General features: G+C 42.1%; 1 protein-coding gene and 1 long non-coding RNA gene across 6 annotated transcripts in view; one reads left to right on the top strand and one right to left on the bottom strand.

Moving 5' to 3' along the window:
- The window catches only part of Naxd (NAD(P)HX dehydratase), a 54,606-nt gene that overhangs the window by 10,653 nt on the left and 20,978 nt on the right, over window positions 1–22,975 (bottom strand). The window contains exon 1 of one of the 5 annotated variants that reach the window (XM_076210237.1): window positions 12,230–12,385. The exons of 2 other annotated variants lie outside the window; for them this stretch is intronic. Coding sequence is in view for 1 of the 3 variants with exons in the window: in XM_076210236.1 (XP_076066351.1) it covers window positions 46–68 (23 nt within the window). In the remaining 2 variants the exon portion in view is untranslated. Of the gene's footprint in view, window positions 1–45; window positions 161–5,589; window positions 5,612–12,229; window positions 12,386–22,975 lie in introns of those variants that run through there. 2 more of the 5 variants (XM_076210238.1, XM_076210236.1) reach the window with 2 other exon arrangements.
- On the top strand, window positions 12,218–19,321 carry LOC143039899 (uncharacterized). The gene is made up of 2 exons (XR_012967674.1): window positions 12,218–12,352; window positions 19,074–19,321. It is a non-coding gene; the product is annotated as an uncharacterized LOC143039899 (long non-coding RNA).

Below are 22,975 nucleotides of genomic sequence, written 5' to 3'. Positions count from 1 at the left end.
ATCCTCTCTCCTATCGTCTCTTACATCATAATATCTCCCACTTACCTGTGAGAATCTCTCGAAGTCATGAATATTTTCAGAGCTGCTTGAGCTATTTGAATGGGACATCCTTTATTAGGCTAATCTTACTTTGAACACCACAATAATGGCATGGCAGATACTTTATGAAAACAAACAATATGGTGGATGTGCTTCTGTTTCTATGATCGATCATGATTTGAATTCACTTGGGGACCTAACTTCTCTACTTTCTTCTTTTCTATTTCCTATTTCCTCTCAAGTATTTTGCACACACCAATTTCTTTATCCAATGAAGAATAAAATTTATCCCGGTCAAAAGGCCCCAATATATATGTCACGAACTAGGATCTGTATTTGAGTTGATGTATCAGGTCTAAGCGTGACCTGTACAGGCCCTACAATGCCTCTAGTATGTCTAATTGCCTTTTTTTTTTTTTTTTTTAGGATAAATTTCTTTTCAAAAGGACAAGGAAAGGTGGAGTGCATCTAATTTAATTCACATACTAAAAGGAAATACAATCTTTAAACACACAAACAAGAAATAAGGGGGTCAGTACAAAGGCACAGGTGGGAGTCTGCTGCGACGCCCGTGTCTTTTGCCTTTTATAACAGAACTGCACATCAATGCCAAGGATAGGTGCTAATGTGTGCCTACATAGCCTATTCTATCAATGTTTCCCCAGTTCTACACAATCTACCCACTTTATTTTTGTGTGAAGAAGGCTTACAAATTATCAACTGCTAGTTTTCTAACACAATAGTAAAAAAGCTAACAAGAGTGATGGCTCTACTTCTTTGTGTCATCATTGTTATGGTGACCTCCGACCCTGGTTAAATTCAGGTCACAAACGACAGCAGGGAATGTTTTATCAAGAACAGGGAAACTAGCAGAAAGTGATCAGTACAAACAGGTATGGATAAAAAGAGAGATGAATAAAGAGGTAAGAGAGGAGAAAACAAAAAGAATGGAAGCTAGAGAAAAAATGAGAACAGAACAGTCAAAGAGAAATTCTATTGGATAGTGGACATTAAAGTGAGGAGAGAAAAACAGAAGGGAAACAGAAAACAGGATGGAGGTAACAGAAAATTAAAAGTGTCTTTCACAAATATAGATGGGCTTGGATGAACTGAATGATTACCTGAAGGAAAAAGAACCTGACATAATGGGAATTGTGGAGACAAAATTGAAAGGTCCATTACCACCCAACAGTGTAGGAGATGGTGTATATAATTATTGGATTAGAAACAGAGAAATAAAACAAGGGAGTGGAGTTATGTTCCTTACTAAGAAGGATATGAATGTGAGGAATACCACATATGGAAAGAATAGAGCGGAGATGATTATGATGGAAATAGAGGACAGGGACAAGAAGAGCAGGAAGTTTGTGGTAAATTATGCGTTTCCTAAAATGGCTTCATGGGAAGAGAGGGAACACAAGATTATGTTAGAAGACACAAGGATAACACTAAATAAGACAATGGAAGATGGAGGAAGAATAGTTATAATGGGTGACTTTAATTATAAAGAAATCTGCTGGGAAGAGATGACAGTGAAGGGTGGAGACAGCCTATGGGAAAATGTACTTGATATGATTATAGAACATACAATGGCACAATGGATACAAGAGAATACTAGGTATAGAAAAAGAGCCATTGAGACTAAACCTAATAATCACATCAGAACCGGAAATAGTGGAAAAGATTGAATATAAGACATCACTAAGTAAAAGTGACCACATATTAGTTGAACTGGAACTAAATGAAGAAAAATACATGGGAAAAACAAACAATATAGAAAGGGAAGACTGATGTATGGGAAAAAAATTATAAAATGAGAAAAAAAAAAAAAAACAGACTAGGAAAGGATATACAAAGAGGAAACAACAGAAGAGAAATGGAAAATTTTGACAAAAATTTATAAGGAGTGGAAATGTATGTTCCAAGACAAAAACAATAAAAAGGATATGTAAAGTGTTGGTACAACAAAAGATGTAGAAAGTTAAAAGACAAAAGGGATAAAGCTTGGATAAAATGGAGGAAAGACAAAAGACCCGAAAAATGGAAAATATATACTGGTTATAGAAACCAATATGTACAAGTGTGCAGAGAAGAAAAGAGAAAATACGAAAAGGATGTCATAGAAAAATGTAAAGATCAACCAAAACTATTTTATAGATTTGTAAACAACAAACTGAAAAACAAACAAGAATTAGTGAAACTACAACAAGGAGGAATAGAATACACAGAGGAAATAGAAATGGCAGAAATTATGAACAAGCATTTTAAATCAGTGTTTACGTGAAAGAACATACAACTTAGAGGGAAAGAAAATCAAGAAAGACAATTATAGAAGAGACCTGAAAAAGAACAGCTTTCCCCACAGGATAATAGACATTTGGAACAGGTTAGATGAGAATGTGGTGTGTGCAAAAACGATACATGAATTTAAAAACAGTCTAGATAAAACGAGATATGGAGACGGGACACCACGAGCATAGCTCCCCTTCCCATATATAACTAGGTAAATACACTGCCTAATTCAAATCCTTGTGCAAACATCTAGCCATGTATTGGATTACCATAGATTCACAGAAACACATTACCATTGTTAATGTTTCTTACTCTAAAAAATACCCTGGCAGTCCAAGCAAAAGTAACAGCTTCGGTTGCTGTTAAGTGACCCTTGTTTATTAGAGATTAGGTTCAACCCTTTGACTTCTACACTGGTCCCACAAGACAAAATTGCACAGCAATAGCCAACATGAACACAGAAATGAAGGACAAACCCCAAAGGATTAATATTCGTGCAATCTTAATGTACAAGAAATAAACATGATAATTCCATAACTTGTTATTTTCCATCCCCACCCTCGGAAAAAAAGAAAAAGAAAAAGAAAAAAAAGAAAAAAAAAAAAAAAAAAAAAAAAAAGTGAATATGCGCGGAAATTTCCCGTAGACACAAACCAAAGACAGCTGCCAAGAATTTCCCACCGTACGGATCCGCTTTTTCTGGTATTGGCAAAAATAACAACAGGTAAAAGCCAGATGAAAGCTCGATGCGCTGTGACTCGTCCTGCACAAACAAGGAGAAGAAAATGAACACAAAATTTTTTTGTACATTCCAAACTACTGGGATAAGTTTAAAGATAAATGAAATGAAGACCAATGCGGAAGGAAGCTGTATAATAAGCGTAGGGAAACAAAGAGATCGAACTTCTCGTTTCAAGATGAATACTGGGTGACGAGTCACAATTCAGCATAACTTTCTAATTGTTAAGGTCCAGTGTGTTCACTCGAAGATAAAATATTCATAAATAACCTGCCCTTCTGACTGCGAGAAGTGTTTCCCTCTCAGTTGAATAAAGTTGTCTGGCAATAGCCAAAAACATATATGACGAATTTTACGCCAAAAGGTTAATAACGATAAGTTCAATCAATACTGTGCTGTCTCTTTATAGTTAATGTAGAAGAGTGTAGTGGTGGTCTGGCCTATAATGTGCTGGCACTTTATTAGAGCTGAATGGCATCCTGAACGCAAGCGTGCTAGTGTCATTCTTGTTTCTTTAGTATGGCAAGGATTTTAACAGGGACGATGTCGAGCAAAGTCGGATTATCCAATACGCCAAGTACGCCATGGCATAGGGCCCCAGGCACTGAGGGGGCCACAAACCTGATAGACTCGACCTATAAAGAGCCCTAATCCATATTTGAAAACACCACTGAACAATTTTCACAAAGAAAATCAAGAAAGCTATCATTGGTGTATTTGTACACACACACACACACACACACACACACACACACACACACATATATATATATATATATATATATATATATATATATATATATTTCTATATATATAGTCATTATGACATTTGGAAATAAACTCTTCTACAGGGATTCGAACCCTCGCCTGATCGGCTTGCTTCTTCCAAGACGAAGATCGTACCATCAGGATGGCGTGATGGTACGATCTAGTAAGAAGCGAGCCGCTCAGACGAGGGTTGGAATCCCAGTAGGAGAGTTAATTTCCATATATATATATATATATATATATATATATATATATATATATATATATATATATATATAATATAATTTATATATATATATACACATATATATACATATATATATAATATATATATATACATATATATAATATATATATATATATATATATATATATATGCTGCTAAGAGAATATAAGGATGAGGATATGTTTAAGTCTACTGTATATATTGTATATTAATGTAATCTGATGTTTCAATAAAACATCAGGTAGTTTAGCTCTTGCATAATTTATTCAAGGGCAGGGAGGCCAAAACTGTGGGGTACAGCCAATGTAAGCTTAATCCGGCCCTGATGTCGAGGGGGAATAATGAGTTTGGCGGTACGTCTTGAAAAGCCTTTTTGTGAGCTGGGTGTGAATGTGTTTTTGTGTGGTACAGGTGGTAGGTTGTATGCGTTTGATTAGCATGCTGCTGTTCTTCTTCACGTTGAAGTGGTTGTATTTGTGACATAATGATAATGAGATGGGTGAGTGTGGTTGCGGGTTTTATCAGAAGTGTACCTCTCATTTTCATATGATGTTCTATGGTAAATTTAACTGTGGAGAAAAGGCTCCTTCAAAAGAATTAAATCAACTGGAGGTAGCCAGAATAAACATAAGATTAGAATATGGGCGCCACAGGTTCGACCGACAAACGCAATTCAATCATAAACAAAAATCGGATGCACTACTGTCGCTTGCCGGAGAGCAGTTTCGTCACTTCTTGTTAACAAGTTTTTACATTCAATCATTTCTCATCACTTCTAAAATATATTGACACTATTCATATATGTATGACATTGATTTATCTTTAGATAGCTTGCATGACTTTTTGTATAATCACCGTGAGAGGTAAACAGGATTTAAATTGGTCCGACCTGACGTACTGACAGCTCCAACACCTTTAACCCATTAAACTCCGATGACAAAATTCTTGTCATTTGGTCAAAAAACAAAAAATCATAAAACACCAAAATGTTTGATCAAACACCAAAAAAATATGACGTCAGTCCTCGCTTCGCTCGCGAGCGAAGCGAGGACTGTCGTCATATTTTTCTGGTGTTTGATCAAACATTTTGGTGTTTTATGATTTTTTGTTTTATTTGATCAAATGACAAGAATCTTGTCATCGGAGTTTAATAGGTTAAAAACTTAAGCTTTAACGCTGGCGATAACGCACATTAATTTATTTAATATATTTCTTGTCAGCAAATATGTTATTTGTGTATTGTTCTGGAGGGTTCGCACTCATAAAAAAAGTGCAATTAAGTCAGGTAACTAACGCTATGAAGCCAAGCCTTGGCTATGAGGCTGTGAAGCCTTGGGAAGCCCCTGGATTCAAAACCTCTACATTAATAAAGTAAAGCAAAAAATCACTCCAACAATATAAAAAAAAGAAATCACAAAATGTTAGGGCTACACAACAGGAAAACATGGAAAATGAAAATGAACGTAGTAACGATTGAGAAATAGAGAGGCTAGGTCGGCGCAAGGTCTAAATATACAGGTCAGACCGTTGGAATTCTTCTGCGCAGCTTCTGACGTCATTAGGCTGGGTCCATTTTCTCTTTGTGAAACACTGAAGAAAACTGTGAAACGCCAAGGAAGACAGTAACTATAATATTTTATATATTATATAAATATATATATATATATATATCATATATATTATATATTCATTTATATAGACAGGAACTATAATATTTTATATATATTTATATATATATATTTTATATAATATTTGTCAGAATATAACTAATTGCGTGGAGCGGTGCGAGCGAAGGCAACAACCAATTCGAACGACGGACCAGCTTCAACTGACAGCTATAGGACCCGTGAACCCCACTTTGAACAGCCAGGTGACGTTCACGGGCCCGCTGCGCCAACTCCCTCGAAATTCGGTCGGAAGTGGTTAGACCTTATATTCTTAGATCTTGGGTCGGCGTGCACTGCGTACGCGAAGGTTAGGTAGACGAGGAAGCGAGTGATGGCCTATTCTTAGTTGCCTAGCCACCATCACGAAAGACCGAACTTGCCGCTATCCGCAACTACGGATCTCCGTCGCCACCCTACATTTTTATACGTGTACATAAGATTAATCCCAAACATACTTCAAGGTTACTTCCTCTATAGTCGTTCAAATCAGACATGTACCTTTCATGAATATCCTTTCGTATACTTCATTTCTAGATTGTGAGACTGGTTTAACCGCCATATGGAGAATACAAATCTACTAAAAAACATCCTAAGACATAAAGGATGACATACCTTTCAAACTGAGGCTTACATGACCATAGATAAAATAATTTGAAAATTTTATTACAATTCTTTCCAAAATATGTCGACGACATACCTTTGGAGCGGAAACGCTTTTTAACAGGAGTGAAACAAAGTTAAAACGGTTTGTGCGTGTTCTAGGAATCCCGCGTAACCTGTGGATATTCAAGCCCTGATCCGCGGCTTGGTATGCACGAATCAGTCAAGGGGAGTCCGCAGCACCGCGTGCATTGGCCAGTACCCAACAAACGCAAGGACGAGGTCGCACCACCTTGCACGAAGGAATGCTGAACCTTTTCAATACAGTTCCTATCATAAAACATTATTCATTTAAGAAAACTCGTTGAAAAATGGATCTGAAACCAGTTTACATTCAAACTTTTGAACTATGGTTTACAAGTTAAATCTTAATCAGGTCACCAAGTACCCCTGCAGTGCTCTTTTTATTTCAGCTGCTGGAGCTGTCAGTATACATCGGGTATGGTCGGGCCAGTTCATTTCCGCTTTAATTTTCACACAGATGAGAAATCAAAGAAAGTACCTTCACAGTAAATTTATATCATATCTATACGACACGAATGGATATTCTGGAAAAAGATGTTACTTCTACCTAAGTATTAACACAAGAGGTGCCGGAAAGGCGCCGCTTCACCGAGTTCCGACAGAGCTGCACAGTGCTATGAAATCATTTCTTTCAGTTAAGGGAACAGCAGCAGTACAATAGTATTTCTGCGTCGTTTAATTTTCTTGTTCCCTTTCCTTTTCTCACCTCTACAATCTCGTTCTTGTCGAATCTATTGCACTACCCTCTCGTTCGATTAAGAACGGGAGAAATTCCACCAAACATTCCCCACTCTATACTACACTACCAAATTCCGGGGTGTGCAGCCACTGTTGATATTTTTAGATTCACGTCTTTTAATAAACTCTTCGTATACCAGGCGATTCGGTCAACGAGAATTGGCGGCGAATTTACGGGAAATATAAAAATACATCGACGACGTAATAAGCTCCTGCATCGACTGTCTCATTCCACAGCTTAAGTCCTATCTCATTAGATTACTGAGGTCCTCCTATGGATACAGAACATTGTAAGGGGCGGCGTCGGGGTGAAAGGATGAGAAGTGAAGGGACGACACAAGCGAGCCTCTTTTTGGGCTCACATGACCTGAACATTCCCAGGTAACCAGTCGAGTGAATAGTAACAATAAACCCTCAGTCCCACAGTACAGGCCTTGCCCTCAGCTGAATGAGATAGTTTAACGTTAACCAGACCAGAACATATAAAGGACGTCATCGTAGCTTGGCCGTGACCAAAACAAAGGGGGTTATCTATCCTGCAGCATGGAAGGAAGGGCTTTGAAATGATTCCCTCCAAAACGTTCCGGATTTAATCTCTTCACTATCAACGAGGTATTACGGAAGAGTGAAGAAAACAACCAGGTAGCTGCCGGAAGAGTGCTACGTGGTACGACAGGGGTTGAACAAGGACCCAAAGGGATGTCACAGAGATAAAGCAGCCTGACGTCAAATGAAACAAAAGGATGTTATGCCAGGTACGGAAGTGATTAGTATTCGACTTCCAATACGTAAACATAGACAACCTTAAAGCATGCAAATACATGGTATTAAGTAGTCTACAATTATTTCTATGAACTACCTAAGCAAAGTAGGCAATTCAAATTTCGAGGCATCTTTTAATCACACAAAGTGATCGTATTCGTCTTATTTCGATACCGCAACTATAACGTGCTAACGATAAACACTATAGATATCTTCATTCATCGATTAGGGTTTTTCACCAATAACCAGGAAAATATTGCACCGAAGAAGTAAAGTCACTACGATGGTATAGGAGAGATAAAAGAATGGTAACATAGGAGAAGGATAGTTGAAGTCAACCTGACCAGCATTCCCTCAGAGTGGAGGCAAGTCTCTACTAGGGCATAGAGCATGCCGAGTGACTTGGTCCGTAGGCTAAACTCCGTAAAAGATCGCCCCCGCACAAATTAATATGATTACCAGATGGTATGGAAACACGGGGGGTTTCTTTAGACCCATGTGAGTCACCAACTGGCCGCCACACGGGAGGGCACGAACATGAGATGGCAGTAAATGGCTGGTATTTTGGAGAAGACTGCATCAGACATATGGGAGGTATACATCTGGTACTGTCGAATTTAACTTCCCAATAAATGATGTAATTTACACAAATATATATGTGAATTTTCTGAACATATTTTCTTGTATACATTTCTGGTTGAATGATGCAGTCAGCATACTCAGCGTTAATGATGATCTTATTGATGGCTTCACGTTTCCTTGCCAATTTCTTTGTTGTAAGCGGAAGGGAAAGTAAAACATTGCCAAATGAAACCATGTTGGTCTATATTAAAACTACAATATCTACAAAGTTTACGACGTTTCGCCCGCAGCACCACTCTGCCTCAAAATGCCAGGTGCTGCGGGCGAAACATCGTGAAATTGATAGATATTGTAATTTGGCGACATTATATTTTCCCTTCGACCTACAGATAAGAAACTGGCAAGGAAACCCTAACCCATTAAGATCATTAATGCTGAGTATGCTGTCACTCAATCAGAAAAAAGTGTAATATATATATATATATATATATATATATATATATATATATATATATATATATATATATATCATATATGTATATAATATATATATATATATGTATATATATATATATATATACTTATATACTTCACACACACACACACACACATATATATATATACATATATATATATATGAAATATATATATATATATATATATATATATATATATATATATATATATACATATATTTATATATTCGTGTGCTGAGTTGCGGGTCAATTTCGATCATGGCAATCTTGGGCTCAGCGCAAGTTTCTTTTTATTCGCCGGGTCTCTCCTCACAGGGGGTGATGGTTAAAGGCATTCTCTCGGTTAAACTCTGCAACCTAGTAGTCACATAATGCTTTGTGACTTGAGTAACGGTCACTTCCCTGAGCTGAAGAGCGGTCTTGTGAATAGTTTATAAACGGTGATTAGGATCAGAGCTACCAGTTCGTAAGCAGGTGTAGAATAGCACCTGGCAAAGAAATGGGATATATACATTCTGACAGTGCAATAGGATTATAATATAAAAGTGAGAGGCGGTGGTGAGGAGTAAAATCTGGCATACTTTGTTGGGAGATGGAAGCTGACACCTGGTCCACAGGTAAATGCACGCAGCTTAGTGCCAAAGCAGATTTAATAGGCAGCAGCAGACAATTAGATTTAACTGGTAGCTTGGGAGTGATTAAGTTAGCTAGACCAAAGCAAACACTCCTCAGTCGAAAAGTTTTACTACGTAGGAACCGTCGGACGAAAATAAATTGATAAATATGTAAATTAATTAATAAACAAACAGATAAATTGAATGGATGAATGAATAAATAAATAAACGAATAATAAAATAACTAAGTAAAAAAATAAATGCGTATGTAATCACCAAGCGTTAACCGAAAAAAAACACACACACAAAAAAAAAAAACACAATCCATTATGTTGTCAAAAGCTGGCAACACTGGTTTTGGGTCCAACGCTCAACGACATCCGATCATAGGAACACTCCTACGGACCTGTGGTCGGGCTGGTGTGAGAACGGAGGGGAAGGGAGCGGAAAAGGAAGAGGAAGGCCGGCGGGGGTGGGGGGGTACGAGGAGTTTTCTCTTACAGGAATTACCTGAATACATTTGAGAGCTTCGATAGTGACGTGTGCTTGTGGGAGTTGGGTAAGAATAAATTATTTCTTACAACGCTTGCTGAAATAGAATATGTGTTATATATCATAACACTATGGAGTTATATAGTATCAGTCCCAAGACAAAATTTACTTTTTTCTGCGTTTGCAATCGAGATGACAAAAATCGCTACAATAAGCTAACGACTTTCAGCGTTCCGTATCGGCAGTACTACACATAACACAATGCTGTAATCAGCAGTGTTGGGAACAGCTACATACACAGCGATCGTGGGTCACACCCATTTACCAATAATTTTGACTAATAATGATAATGATAATAATAACAAAAACACGAAAACAAGTAAAGAAAAGTATATCAAAGAAAATACACCTTGTGCACTTCATAACACCTTTTACAAGCCCCGACGCCTAGGTGTCCGTTGGCACCTGAGCTGTTTCAGTCTCCCTTATCTTACCTCGTGTTTGTTACATAACACTTGAATAACTACCATTAACTCCTGAACGTAAGGACAAGAAACCAATTAACCCGTTCTGTCGTCTCCGTGACATCCTTGTAGGTGCAGAGGGATCAAGGAGAGGTATACTGGACATATAAACGTATAAGTGCACCCTTTGTAAGAGTGCCAGTGAAAAAAGAATATATGAAAAATATCAAGCTGCGGCACATTTACTAGCGTTATCATTTGAAGCACAGATACATTATATATATATATATATATAAGGATGTAAATATACGCAAATGCAACCCATTGAATTTACTTTGTAAGCACTATGCGCAGGACTATCACATATGGTCTCTACTTTTGTCAGAAATCAAATGACATAAATCCTCGTACGCAGTTCGGAAGTAAGTCTCCCTTCTTCCCTCCGCCCGTCCGACTCAACCGAAGTATTATTTTCTGGCGTCAGCCATATCCCATTCTCTTCGAGATGGCTTGAGGGCATTCAAGCCATCTAAGTCCTCGATAAGTAATTGTTACCTTCCTTAAGAAATTAATGATAACGAAACACGTCTCGGCGTTTTCCTCCGGATTTTTTTTTTTTTTTGGTCTTCAAGGGATATCCGATATTGCAGGTTAAGTCGGGAAGGTGTCTGGTGGTGTCCGGTGATGTCCGGTGAGCGAGAAACCTCAACCCTCAGGCAGGAAGCCACAACATGGCCAGGAATCGGACATGACGAACCCCGACTCCCCAAACCCGTCATCGAGGAGACCTCCTACACCCCGCTTCTTCTTCATTATAGGCTCTGTAGCAACAGGTGTTAAAAAATAAAAATAAATAAATAAATAAATAAATAAAATAATAATAATAATGATGATATTGATAATAAAATAACAAATACATAAAATATATGAGAGGGAAGGGCTCGTAATAACCCCAGTGCATCATACATTGCGTCCTGGGCACCAGACAACCCACGAGTTTACATTAATCTGGATTTCAGACATTAATGCAAATATGGGGTACGTATGGGTACGGTCTACACCTACTCCTCAATTTTCACGTCTTTGTATGTTCAATATTACCTATGGAGACATTTCTTATGATTTCAAAAGACAATTTTGTATGAACACAGCTTCTGCGTATACCGAGTTCCCAAAACCCATTACCGTCACTAGTGTCATGATTTTCCTTCACACAAGAAAAAAATAAATAAAAAAGGGGGGTGGGGAGGGAGTCTGCTGGCTATATCTAGCCAAGCACAATGCATCCCAAAACATTTGACACTTGGAGCCCGGCGATAAGTAAGTCGTGAAGAAGTCCTGTCCTGCCTCTCCTCCGTTCGCCAAGAGCGAGCGAGCGAGCGGATCGCGGCGGCGACCGCGAGCGCGCGTGCCGAAACGGGTGACGACCCCACGTCGACAAATTTACTTGGGCGGTTCACGTTACAATGAGCGCGACGACCCAGGATGCACATATACGGCCTACATCGCCGTCACATCGCACATTGAACGCGGCACATCTACACCAGTCCGCACGCACACGGGCATTCATCACTGGTGACTTTTGTGTCTGGTGCCGATGGGCTGAAGGAGGAGGAGGGGTCGTGGAAGGGGCTGCGGGAGTGCACAGGGTAGGCTGGAAATCGGCAAAGGTGCGCTGACAAATACCTTTCGATAACACGCTAAGCACCCGGAGAGCGGAGCTCTGTTCCCGCCGTGAGGTCGCCCGCGACAGGACTGGCTGAGGAAGTGGTGGTGGCGGTGTTGGTGATAAATGTGGTGGAAGAGGAGGTAGGTATCGGCGGCAGCGGTGGCGGCGGTGGTGGTGGTAGTAGTGGTGGAGGTAGTGACAGCGGTAGTGCCAACGAGATACAGATAATAGCGGAGGTAATGATGCATGTGTCCAAGTAGGTGGGAGCAACGAGGAGATGGAAAAAAAAAAACAAAAAAACAAAAACAAAACGGAAGTGTATGGGGAGAGGAAGATTGAGAAGGAAGAGGAAGATCAGGAACAGAGAGAGGAGGAGGAGCCTAGAAGAAGATCTAAGGTGGAGGAAGGGGAGGAGGGGCTTAGAAGAAGATCTAAGATGGAGGAAGAAGGGGAGGAGGGGCCTAGAAGGAGATCTGGTATTTCGTCGGCAACAACCTGCGCCTCTATCCTCGAGAGCAATATGGCGGCATCAAAGCGGTGGAACCTGCAGGTGGCAGAGGTAACAATGGGAGCAGGACGGAGGGCGAGTAGAATGTGATTTGCATGTGTGCTCTTTGAAAGGATATTAGACAAAGGAATGCTGCATGACTGGTCCGCAAGGATGTCTAAGTCCTTAAGATATTCACCACATAAAACTTATAAAACCAAAACCCTATACGTAGAAAGAGAAGGAGAAAAAGCAGGAAGAGAAATGAGGAAGAGGGGAAAGAAGAAGTAAGAAAAAGGAAATGAAAAGGAAGAGGAGGAGGATGAGAAGGATAAAGAGTAGGGCCAGAAATTACGAAGAAGGACGAGGACACGAAAGGCGAATGAAGAGGAGGAGGAGGAGGAGGTAAAGAAAAAGGGGGGGGGAGGGGATGGCGAAGAAGATGATGAGGGAGGAGCAGGAAGAAGAGGTAGAAAATGAGAAATAGGAAGACGAGTAGGGAAACTGAGGGCGGATGGAGGAAGAGGAGGAGGAGGAGGAGGTAAGATGGGCAAGAAGAAGTGGTACGAGTAGGAGGTGGAAAGGAGGAGGAACAGGAGGAGAATGAGGAGAAAGAGGAGGAGCAATAGGAAGAGGAGAAGTAAGTGGAGGAGGAGCAAGGAGGCGTGCGAGCATGAGGGGAGGAGGAGGAGGAGGTAAAAATAGCAGTAAGTACGATTACAGGTTATTTGGAAATTCGTTAACAAAAGTGGATAATGAAAAGGATCACGGCGTAATTATCAGTAACGATCTCAAATCATTTAAGCCGTGTATTTCAGCCTCAGAGAAAGCAAATAATATTCTAGGACTGATTGCACGATCTTTTGACTTCAAAAGTCCATCTCTCATGAACAAGCTATATAAATCGTTAGTTCGTCCACATTTGGAATATACTGTTTCCGTATGGTAACCGAATCTCATTAAAGTACAACAGCGTGCCCCAAAACTGATTCCAAACATCAAAAATAAATCATACGAAAACCGACTAAAACATATGAATCTGTTAAGATTCTAAAGGGAACCGACATCAAAAGTGACAACATTTTCACACTGAATGAGAATCAGACAAGAAATAATGGTCTCAAATTGTCAGGAAATATATTTAATTTGGAAATGGGTAGAAACAACTTCGCCAACCGTGTAGTTAATGAAAGGAACAAACTTCCTGCAGAGGCAGTGCAACGTAGTTCAGTTCGAAGCTTTAAAATTCGTTTAGATAAACACCCAAGCAAGATGCTGTAATGCCTGCAATTTATCTTATATTATTTGTTATTATTTGTCTATTATTATTTATTTATTATTATTTACTATTTACCTGTTTGTTTATTAATCTTTACCTATTTATTTTAACATTGTTTATCTATCTATCATTATTATAATTTTTTCGCATCCAACCTAGTTATGGACCAAAAGGTCTCCTGTCGGCATGCTCCTCCTTTGTCATCCTTTGGTACAAGAGGAAGGAAAGGAAGGAGACAGAAGAAAGAGGAAGAAGATGAGGAGGAGGAAGAGGGGAGAGAAGGAGAAGGATGAAGGAGGAAGAGGAAGGGAGACAGCCACTGAGGAAGGAGAGAAGGTGAAGGTCCTAAGGAGACAGGAGGCAAGTAGATGAAGGGAGAGGAGGAGGAGGAGGATGGGAAGGGCTGAAGGAGCAGCAACGGCAGAAATGGGAGTAAGGAGGACGAAAAATAGAGAAGGAGAGGTGAAAGAAGGGGCAGAAGCAGGCAAGAAGGTTAAGAGGAGCTGGGTAAGGATGAGGTTTGGCATAATGAAGAGGAGGAGGAGGAGGAGAAAAAATGAAAAGGAGGAAAAGAAGGAAGAAGAAGAGAAGAAAAACGAAAAGAAAATGAGAAAATGAGAAGAAGAGAACAGGAGGAGGAGAAGGAAGAGGAAGTGGAAGAACATCAGAAAGGGAAGAGTGACGAGAATGAAAGGAAAGGGGGAGGGAAAGAGGAAGCGAAATAGAAGTCTCAGAGGAAAGAGGGCAATTCTATTTCATTGTTTCGGTTTACTCTATCAGTAGAGACACGGGAACTGGTCACACCCTTCTCCCTCCTATCCTTTAATCCGAGGGATAGTCGCCTGAACGCCCACCAGAGTGGTGGATGTGTGGAACAAACTGGACGAAATGGTAGTGTTTGCAAAAACCATACACGAATTTAAGAACAATTTAGATACTGCGAGATACTGAGACGGGACATCACGAGGATAGTTCTACTTCCCGTAAGATACAACTAGGTAAATACACACACGCGCGAGCGGCGGCGGCGTCTCGACGCGACGCTCCTAGATTTGCCGTTAATAGGCAAAGCCAGATGGAATTACCAATTGAGAGAACAGGGGGAAGCAAAAATATTTCAGGGTCACAGTAGGGACAAGATATTGCTGGTTCCAACTTTAGGAGAGAATCAAGGCGGGAAAATATTGATTTTCATCATGATGACGCGACGGCGACGCGAAGCGACGCTCTAGATTTGCCTATCAAGTAAATCCAGATGAAAATAACTGCCAATTATATTGGCAGGGGGAAAGCAAAGCTATTCTGGGTCATAGTAGAGGCAAAACATCGATAGAGTCAGGGAAGGGAAATAGTGGTCTTCGTCTCCGAAGTCGCTCATGATAGGGAAAAAAAAAAAAAAAAAAAATCTAGTTTGTTTACATCACAAAGTGTTGTCTTCTACTGCTGTATCAACACTAATAATGGAAGATTTCGAAGGCTTCACACCTAAAAAGGTGAGGAAGTCAACTGAAAAAAATTAATCATTATAGTGCAGGGAATGAGTGAAAAAAACCTAAGTCTCAAGTTGGATACTCTACCATGGAGGTAAGTGAAATTCTTACAAAGCTGAAAAGATTTAGACTTCATTTTCTCACATGAGGCTAGATTGCACGATCTCGAGCAAAAACTTGAGCAAGAAAAGGGAACAAACCTGGCTCAGAAAAGAGATTTATGAATTGGAAAGGGAATATGAAACCTTGACTGACGAGAGAAAAAATCTGAACAACGTGGAGGAAAGGGAGGATAGGCCAACAACAGAGGATAGGAGAGATAGAGTAACCTTTAAAGAGATCAAGGAGCAACAGAGGAGATAGCATAGAAGGAATAGTCAAGTTTAGAAAAAAAAGAGAGAATCTCTTATCACAGATGTTGTAGACAATCTAGTTGCATCTTTCTCTTTTGAATCCAAAAAGAATACAACACCTCATGAAAGTTATGACAAGAAAAAGAAATGCAAATGATTAGGGAAATTACAGCAAGTCTATGTAGGGAAGGATTTGGACATAACAGACCAGATTGATAGCATGTATAGGTTAGGCAAGTATATGAGAAAATGCGTTAGTCCAATGAAATAAAGTTCAAGTTGCAAGCCACGGCAAAATAAGTAATTAGCAAATCTTGGAAGTTAACATGGAAAAAAAAAAAAGGATTAGGGAAGATGCTAATGAAGTGGAATGAGCAAAGACACGAAAACTCTTAGAGGAAGCCAAAATAAAAAATGACAGGACCAAGTTGTTAATCAGGTGAAGAACAATGAAGTGGCATTCACTCTGTAATTAGGCATGGAGAAGCGTCCAGTGCAGATGTTAAGGCAGCTGAAGACTTCATAAAGACTTTTGAATCTATTGTAGCTCAAGAAGGATACATACCGCAGTAAGTTTTCAACTGCGATGAAATTGCGCTGTTTTGGAAAAAGAAAAAATGGCTTGGCGCACGTTTATCACCGCGGAAGAAAAGAGCCTACCCGGCCACAAGCCTATGGAAGATAGGCTTACTCTTGTCCTTTGCGCTAACGCTAGCGGCGACTGTAAAGTTAAGCCGTTAATTGTGTACCACTGAAAACCCCAGGGCCTTTAAAGCTCATAAAGTTTTGAAAGAAATTACAAGTTATGTGGCGAGCAAACAGTAAGGCATGGGTGACCCGTCAATTTTTTTTTTAGAGTGGATGAACATAGTTTTTGGCCCTGATGTCAAGAAATACTTAACGGAGAACGGTCTCCCACTTAATTGTCTCCTCTTGGATAATGCTCCTGGTCATCCTTTAGGCCTTGAGGATGACATCTTTGATGAATTCAAATTCATAAACGTTGTGTATCTTCTTCCCGCAAATACAACGTCTATCCTCCAGCCCATGAACCAACAAGTCATCTCAAATCTTAAGAAACTGTTCACAAAACAGCTCTTCAAGCGTTGTTTCGAAGTTAGCGAAAACACCAACCTAACATTACGTCAATTTTGGAAAGACCATTACAACATCGTAATCTAAGACTCGCAATCTTTCCTGGCAAGGGCTTACCAGGAGAACCTTGAACTCGGCCTGGAAAAAGCTATGGCCTGGTGTCGTTGCAGAGCAAGACTGAGGGATTCGAACAGTCACCAGAACCACCTGTTGAGGAGGAGATCGTGTCCATTGGTCGTTTCATGGGGCTGGAGGTAGACGAGGTAGATGTTGCTGATCTTGTTGAGGAGCATGCTGAAGAATTCACGACGGAGGTGCTGAAGGAGTTACAGGAGATGACCCACTCGGAGGTGATGCTAGAACTCAGCAGTGAGGAGGTGTCGAGCAGGAGGAGGTGAAATTCGTGATATCTTTGCCAAGTGGCAAGAAGTGTGTTTTGTAGAGAAAGAGCACACTGAGAAATTATCTACAGGGAGAGCAAGTGCCTTATTTAATGATCTGTGCCTTTCACACTTTCGCAACATATTAAAAAAGAGGCAGAAACAGACTACTCTTGATCGTTTTCTCCTAAAGCGACCACGCAGTGAAGGTAATGAAGGTGAGGCCAAAAGGCCAGACGTGAAATGGAAAGTAATGATACAAAAATTAAATCGAAAAAAAAAAATTGAAAAGCCCCCCCAAAATAGTTTAGTACTGTTTTAAATCATATAAAAAGAAAAAAAATCTTAGTTATCTTAATTTCATTAGTAATGTGTGTGTGTTTATAATGTTTAATTGTGTTTATCATTACCCACTGTACGTGTGTGTGTGTCGTACACATTGCCCTTTCTCCCTCCTCCTGGCTCACACCTCCATTCGCCGCTATCACCTATCTCCGTGGTATATGATGAATAACATTTATCATTGTTATTTATTATTGTATTACTGTGTGTTATTACTCATGTATCTATCTATAAATCCTGCTTGTTTTGTGTTATCTAAGTTTGTTTTGGGGGTAATTTCGTATCGCTGAAACGGGTTCTGTTTCCATTAATTTAAATGGGAATAATTGTTTTGAGAAAGTTTTTTTTTATTCATACGACGGCGGTCACGGAACGAATTAATTTCGCATCACAAGGTATCACTGTATTCTATATTTCCATGACGTAGTTTCACCATTTCCATTTTATCTTTAAGTTACCATTCACATATCTACAAAATAGCTAAGGTTCATCTTTACATTTTTCTATGACGTCTTTTTCGTAGTTTTTTACGCTCTGCACACTTTTACATATTTATTTCTGTGGTTGATATATATTTACCACATTTCAGGTTTTTTTTTTTATCTAAGCTTTATCTCTATCTTTCGCCTCACTGCATCTTCTGTCGAACCACCATTATACACCTTTTCCTGTTTCTGTCTTGGTACGTATTTATCCACTTCATTATAAATTTCCATCGAAATCGTCCATTTCTCTTCCACTTGTGTCTCTTCATTGTAGACTTTTTTTTCTTCCAAATTTGCATTTTGGAAGAATTTCTTACGTTTCCCAAAGTCCGTTTTGTTGTACATCAGTCTTCCTTTTCTATATTTCTCATTTCTCTCTTTATATATATTCCTCCTTTAGCTCAAATTCTACTAATATGTAATCACTCTCTCCAAATGGTGTCTTGTATTAAATTTTATCCACAATTTCAGGTTCTGTTGTAAATATTAAATCTAGTCTTCATGGTTATTCATTACTTGTACATCTGGTATTTTCTTTTACCCATTGTGTCATTGTATGTTCTATAGTCATTTCAAGTAATACATTTCCCCATAGATCCTCTCCACCTTTCACTGTGTGTGTGTGTGTGTGTTTACCTAGTTGTATTTTACGGGACGAGAGCTATGCTCGTAGTGACCCGTTTTCGTATCTCTCCGCATCCAGTTTATTCTTAAAATCTTGTATATTTTTGGGACTCATCGTTTCTCCGTTTAGTTTGTTCCACACATCAATCACTATGTGGGAAGCTATTCTTTTTCAAATATCTTCTGTAACTGTCCTTCTTTAGCTTCTCGTGTCCTCTTATTTCTATTCTGTCTCATTTTAATAAGTCGTCTCTATCAAGAATTTCAATCCCTTTCATAATTCTGTAAATGGTCAACAAATCACCTCTTTCTCTTCTCTGTTCCAGTGTTGATAGATGTAATTTCTCCAGTACACACCACGATGATCACGTGGCATGGAACGCGCAAGATGTCGCCCACGACCTGACGCTTCTCTGCCAGTGCGACCCTGCTTGACCCGACATAACCTAACCCAGTGCAATTATGTAATTACGCACCACGGGTGACTACCTACGCGGTATATATATAGCGGCTCCCGCCGCATGTAAAATCAGTTCACTCGAACTTTACAATAAAGGAGACGAACTCACCAAAACCTCTTTCTCTTCACCACAGTAGCATCGCTACACTGATGACCCCGGTGTGACAATGGACCCATCTACCGCTGCCACCTCCGACGCCACGCTTCCCGGTACCAACACCGCTAACACCGTCTCACTTAAGCTGCCACCTTTTTCTACGGTCGACGTTCCCTCCTGTTCCGCCTGTGGAATATCAGCGCGTCCCAAACGAAGGCAGACTATGTTCTTGAGGCGATCCCCGAGGATGTGTTCCCGCTTATCTCCCAATGGCTCGATCAACACGACGGCGTTATCCAGTGTGACGTTCTGAAGCAGTGCCTGCTTCAGGAATTCACGCCGTCAGCAGTCTCCAGAGCCGCAAATATCCTCCAACTCTCCCAACAGCCACTGGGGGACATTAAACCAAGTACAGCATACTTCGAGATGATGTCCATCGCTTGCCTCCCACCCACAGCCAATGGAACCAGCAGGAACGTCGATATGCTTCGTCAATTGTGGCTCATGCGCCTCCCAGCGCCCGTCCAATCCACCCTTGGCAACGCCGAGGAAATGATCACCGACGAAGTTTCACGGAACGCGGACCATCTCGCCAATGCCCACGCCGCCGCAGCAAGGAGTCAGGATGCCTGTTCTGCCGACGACATCACGGACGAAATCTCCGCCGGAGCAGCATCGCCAGCCAACAGGCGCTAACAACACCAGCAAAGGCAGCGACGCCGGACCACCGCACCTCTGCTACTACTACACAAGATTCGGCGCCTTCGCCAAGAAATGCCAACCAGGATGTACCTGGACAAAAACGCCTAAAAGGGCCACCATCCATCACGGTGGCCTCTACATCAACGACAAGGCCTCTAACGTCGCATGCAGGTCCATATTTCCTGCATCCGCTGCAGAACGACGGGTCCCCAAGGACGTTGGCGTTAAGGCCTGCTGCCGCTAACGGCACTACCATAGCCACCTACGGGTGGAAACGCCTGCACCTCACCTTTGGGAGTCGCTACTACTCATGGAACTTCATCCTGGCAGACATCAAGACGCCCCTCCTCGGTGCTGACTTCCTAGCTCATTACAGGTTACTGGTCGACGTCGCCAACAGCCGCCTAGTCTGCGCAACCGCATCCACCTCGACGACCCTGCAAATCGCGCCATAGCAAACCACGGTCGCCGCCATTGACGTTAGAATGCCCTACGCCCACCTGGTCACAGAATTCCCCGACGTCTTCAAGCCTGAACTCCAACAGACACCACAGACGCCAGCTAAAAATGGCGTGTACCACTACATCAAGACGTCTGGGCCCCCGGTATTTGCCAAATACCGCCGCCTACCGCCCGAGAAACTCGCCGTCGCCAAGAAAACCTTCCAAGAGATGGAGAGACAAGGCTTCTGCCAAAAGGCCTCCAGCCCTTGGTCCTCCCCTCTCCACCTCGTCAAGAAGAACGATGGTTCCTGGCGCCCCTGTGTGAATTACCGGCGAATGAACATGATGATGGAACCTGACCACTACCCACTCCAAAACATCGCTGACGTCACCACATACCTCAACGGCGCCAAGATCTTTTCGACATTGGCCCTCCTGAAGGACTACTACCGAGTTCCGGTACATACAGACGACATCCCGAAGACCGCCATCACCACCACTTTCGGGACGTAGACCTTTAATTACTCCTGTTTCGGCTTGCAAAACTCAGGTGCGACCTTCCAGCGCCTAGTGGACGGCATCCTTGGCGACCTCGACTTCTGCGTCTGCTACATCGACGATATTCTGGTCTTCTCCAACTCGCTTGACCAGCACCTCCAACACCTGCGGACCACCCTCGAGCGTCTCCAGGACAACGGCCTCGTTGTCCGCTTTGACAAATGCAGCTTCGGGAAAAAGTCTGTCCCATTTTTGGGACACCTCATCTCTCCCGACGGCGTTCGTCCCCTGCAGGATAAAGTCGCCGCAGTCGACAAATTTTCCAAACCTACTACCATCAAAGCCCTGCAGGAATTTATTGGGATGGTCAACTTCTACCACAGTTTCCTCCCTAACATCGCTCAAACGCTGCACCTGCTCTATAAAGCCCTTCACGGAAAACCGAAGGACCTCCTGTGGAACCCTGCCATGGGGGGGGTGTGCTCGAACAAATCCTCCGTGGCAGACCTACACCCCTCGGTTTCTTCATCACAAAACCCTCTAAGGCCGAGCTCAACTACAGCACCTTCGACGGAGAGCTCCTCGCCATCCACCACGCCGTCCGCCATTTTCGCTATTTCCTCGAGGGCTCCTCATTTATCAACACCGACCACCAACCTCTGGTGCACGCCTTCACAAAACAACAGGACGATTGGTCTGCCAGACAGCGCCGCCACCTCTCCGCCATTGCCGAGTTCAATTGCACTATCAGGCACGTCCCCGGTACAAAGAACCCCGTCGCAGACGCCCTCTCCCGAATAGCCATCGACACAGTTCAACTCTGCCTCGACTACGTAGTTATCTCCAGAAAGCAACGGGAGAACCCCGAAACACTTGCCTACAGGACATCCATCACATCCCTTAAGTGGCAAGACGTTCCTTTTCACGACAACCACACCATCCTCTGCGACATCAGTACCGGCCGCCCACGACCCCTCGTCCCAGCCGCCTTCCGACGTCAAGTGTTCAGTTTAATACACGGCCTGTTTCACCCTTCAAGGCGCGTCACTGCGAAGCTCCTAAAGCAGAAATTCATCTGGCACAGCATCTCCAAGGACGCAAAGGAGTGGGCCAGATACTGCCTTGCCTGCTAGCAAAGCAAAATTCATCGCCACACTGAATCAGGCATCGGATCATTCCATCAACCCCGATGACGCTTCGCACATATTCATGTCGACGTCGCCCCCCCCCCCCCCCGTCGGAAGGCCATCACTACCTCTTCACCACCATTGATATATCAACCCGCTGGTTGGAGGCCATCCCCATGAAGGATAGTACCACCTCATCCTGCACTACAGCATTTCTCAGTGGATGGATCGCTAGATTTGGCCTCCCGGAACACGTCACCTCCGACCGAGGAACTTGCTTTACGTCGCGGCTGTGGCACTTCCTCGCTGAACTCCTGGGTACTACCTCCTACTACCTCCTACAATCCTGCAGCCAACGGCATGGTCTAGCGAACCCACCGCTCACTCAAAGAATCCCTTTTGGCACGCTGCAACAACGGTTCCTGGCTACCCCAACTACCATGGATACTCCTTGGCCTTCGGACAGCCATCAAGGACGACCTCAACGTGTCTCCAGCAGAGATGGTCCTCGGCCAAACCCTCGTCGTGCCCGCAGAATTCTTCCCTCCACAGGATTCTCCCGAGAGCCTGCAGCAGCTGCGACGCACTGTCGGCAAATTCGCCCCATGCGTGCCGACACATCACCGGGAGGTGAAGGAATACCTCCCAAAACACCTCCACACCTCGACGCACGTTTTCCTGAGGACGGACGCTCACACCCCACCACTCACCCGTCCCTACACTGGCCCCCATCTTGTCCTTGAACGTAAGGACAAGACCTTCCGCATCTCCATCTCCGGCAGGCCAGAATGGGTCTCCATCGACCGCCTAAAACCGGCACACCTCGACACTCCGCCCACCAAATTCTCACGTGCAGGACGCCCTCTGAAGCCAAGGCAATTTTGAGAGGGGAATATTGTAC

This window comes from Oratosquilla oratoria, chromosome 27 (genome assembly GCF_046742065.1).
Source record: "Oratosquilla oratoria isolate Oo_2021 chromosome 27, ASM4674206v1, whole genome shotgun sequence".
Lineage (NCBI taxonomy): Eukaryota > Metazoa > Arthropoda > Malacostraca > Stomatopoda > Squillidae > Oratosquilla > Oratosquilla oratoria.
This window is presented reverse-complemented; position numbering and strand designations above follow the sequence as displayed.